Genomic DNA, 2,237 nt, shown 5'->3' on the forward strand with positions numbered 1-2,237 from the left:
GTGTGTGTGTGTGTGTGTGAGAGAGAGAGAGAGTGTGTGTGTGTGTGTGTGAGAGAGAGAGAGAGTGTGTGTGTGTGTGTGTGAGAGAGAGAGGGAGTGTGTGGTTTGTCTCCATTGTGTTGCATGTTTGTTTTGTCAGTGAATTTCCTCTGTGGCTGTTAGTGGTGCATGTAATTGTAATTAGGTGGTAATAATGTGTCTGATAACTAAACATGTTTCAATGTATGAGAAGTAATAGTTTACAAATCTGGGAGGATGAATGTGATTTAAGACTGATTTTATCTGCTGATGGTGGAATATTTTATTGCAAAGACGATCAGATTCAGGAGCATGTGAGCATTACCAGTTGATTTATTCAGGGATTTTATTAAATATTTGAATTTCACATTTGTTTGTGACACTTTATACACACTTATGTGATTCTTATTAGATCTTTAGTTTATTTAAATAGATTAAAATTGCATGAATGTACATTCATATCTGAGTTATGTCATGTTTCTTAATGGCTTGTTAGTCTTCTGTTGAGTGTTTTCTCACTGTGCTGCTCAAACCCTGATGAATGTTGAATGAATGATCTCCGTTCCTCTGATGATCTCCAGTGTACGTCAAATCCTCCTCCGAGCAGCATGACAGATTGATTTGCATCGAATGAAAGGGAACCTGCAGGGTGAGAATGGAATAAAGATGTTCTCCCGCTGGAGGAAAGTGAGAAAATGCTCGTTTCAAACACTCCACCAATCCAGAGAAGAAAAAGCTCACAAAGTCGGAGTGCAACTGAATGCAGGGCTTCGTATGAGCACCAATAATTGTTAATCTGCTACCACTCAAAAGAATAATGTGCAAAATGAGCTCAAGAGAAAAATACTCCCCGCATAATAACCTGTATGTCACAAATGTACAATGTGAGACAATAATACCAGTTTCTGTAGAGAAACAATCCTTTGAGTTGTGCCTAAAGGCTATTGGACACTTACATTATTACCTACTTATAGAAATATTCATGTATTGTATGTTATGCATGAAATAATAATTATTATTATATATTAGATTATTATTTGATAAATATATACAATAAATATAAACATTGCATATGCATTAAAATCTAAAAAACATTTATAGATAGAACATAAAGCCTATATATATATATATATATACAGTATATACACAGTGTGTGTATATATATATATATATATATATATGTCACAAATGTATAAATAATACATATGCATATAAATAATGACAATGTATAGCCTACATACATTTCATATATGAATTTCATATATATAGGCTATATATATTTTTTTATCTAATATAGTAATTTTATATTTTGTATAGTGTGTAACTAGACACTGCATATAAAATTCTCATATTATAAATTGTATTATATAATATACATTTCATATTCTATATACTGTATAATCAATGCATATGCATCAAAATATGAAGAATATAAAATATAGTATAAATAATGCATATAAATACTGAAACTATGTATAAATTTCATACTCTATATACTGTATAAATAATGCACATGCATAAAATTGCATTACACTTATTCTTAAATATTCTTAGATTATTTCTTTAAATGCATTGGCTATGACATAATGACACGTTTAACTCATTGCCCACTGTAAACTTAAACGACTTTTGTCGTAGATAATTACATATTGAGACAAAAAAAAAACTGCAGCAAGAGAAAGTGAGTGAAATGCAGAATAATTGTATGTCATGAGAGACTGTGTGTGTGTTGAGGTTAATAACAGCTGGTTAAATATGTGAGAATAATTGCAGGCTGTGATGTGTTAATAGCCTCTGTACAGGTGTTGAGCCACTTATGCGAAATTATCTCTCAGTCTGTGTCTCTCATATCTGTCTCTCTCTCTCCTCACAAAGACAGAGTTTCTCATTGGGTGTGTGTCTTGAAGGGGTGGCGGGGCTCCTGCATAAAGAGCTTTTTTTCTGGTGTATGTGTGTGTGTGTGTGTGTTGTAGGTGGGTCAGGGGGTCATTAATAACTAATTAGAGGCTCAGAGCCACTCAGGCTCCTATAAGTGGAGCTGATCCGGAGGGAGCGCATCAGTCGCACTCAGACCCTGCGCCGCAGCACTCATGGGTTCGGTTCTGGCGCTGAAGTCCAGGTTCAGGTCTCAGCTGTGTGAGATCATCACCTCTGATATCCTGCACAGTTTTCTGTACGGCCGATGGAGGAACGTGCTGGGAGAGAAGCCGTGCGAGGAG

At 35.1% G+C, this 2,237-nt stretch overlaps 1 protein-coding gene across 2 annotated transcripts in view; it reads left to right on the top strand.

Annotated features, from left to right (window-relative positions):
* Positions 1 to 2,089: 2,089 nt before the first annotated feature.
* prdm12a (PR domain containing 12a) overlaps positions 2,090 to 2,237 on the top strand; it is a 6,793-nt gene continuing 6,645 nt past the window's right edge. For both annotated transcript variants that reach the window (XM_016484524.1, XM_016484525.1), the window contains exon 1: positions 2,090 to 2,137. In XM_016484524.1, the coding sequence (XP_016340010.1) occupies positions 2,109 to 2,137 (29 nt within the window). In that variant the 5' untranslated portion in view covers positions 2,090 to 2,108. The remainder of the gene's footprint in view (positions 2,138 to 2,237) is intronic.

Source organism: Sinocyclocheilus anshuiensis, unplaced genomic scaffold, assembly GCF_001515605.1.
Source record: "Sinocyclocheilus anshuiensis isolate Anshui unplaced genomic scaffold, SAMN03320099.WGS_v1.1 scaffold745, whole genome shotgun sequence".
In the NCBI taxonomy this organism is placed as follows: Eukaryota; Metazoa; Chordata; class Actinopteri; order Cypriniformes; family Cyprinidae; genus Sinocyclocheilus; species Sinocyclocheilus anshuiensis.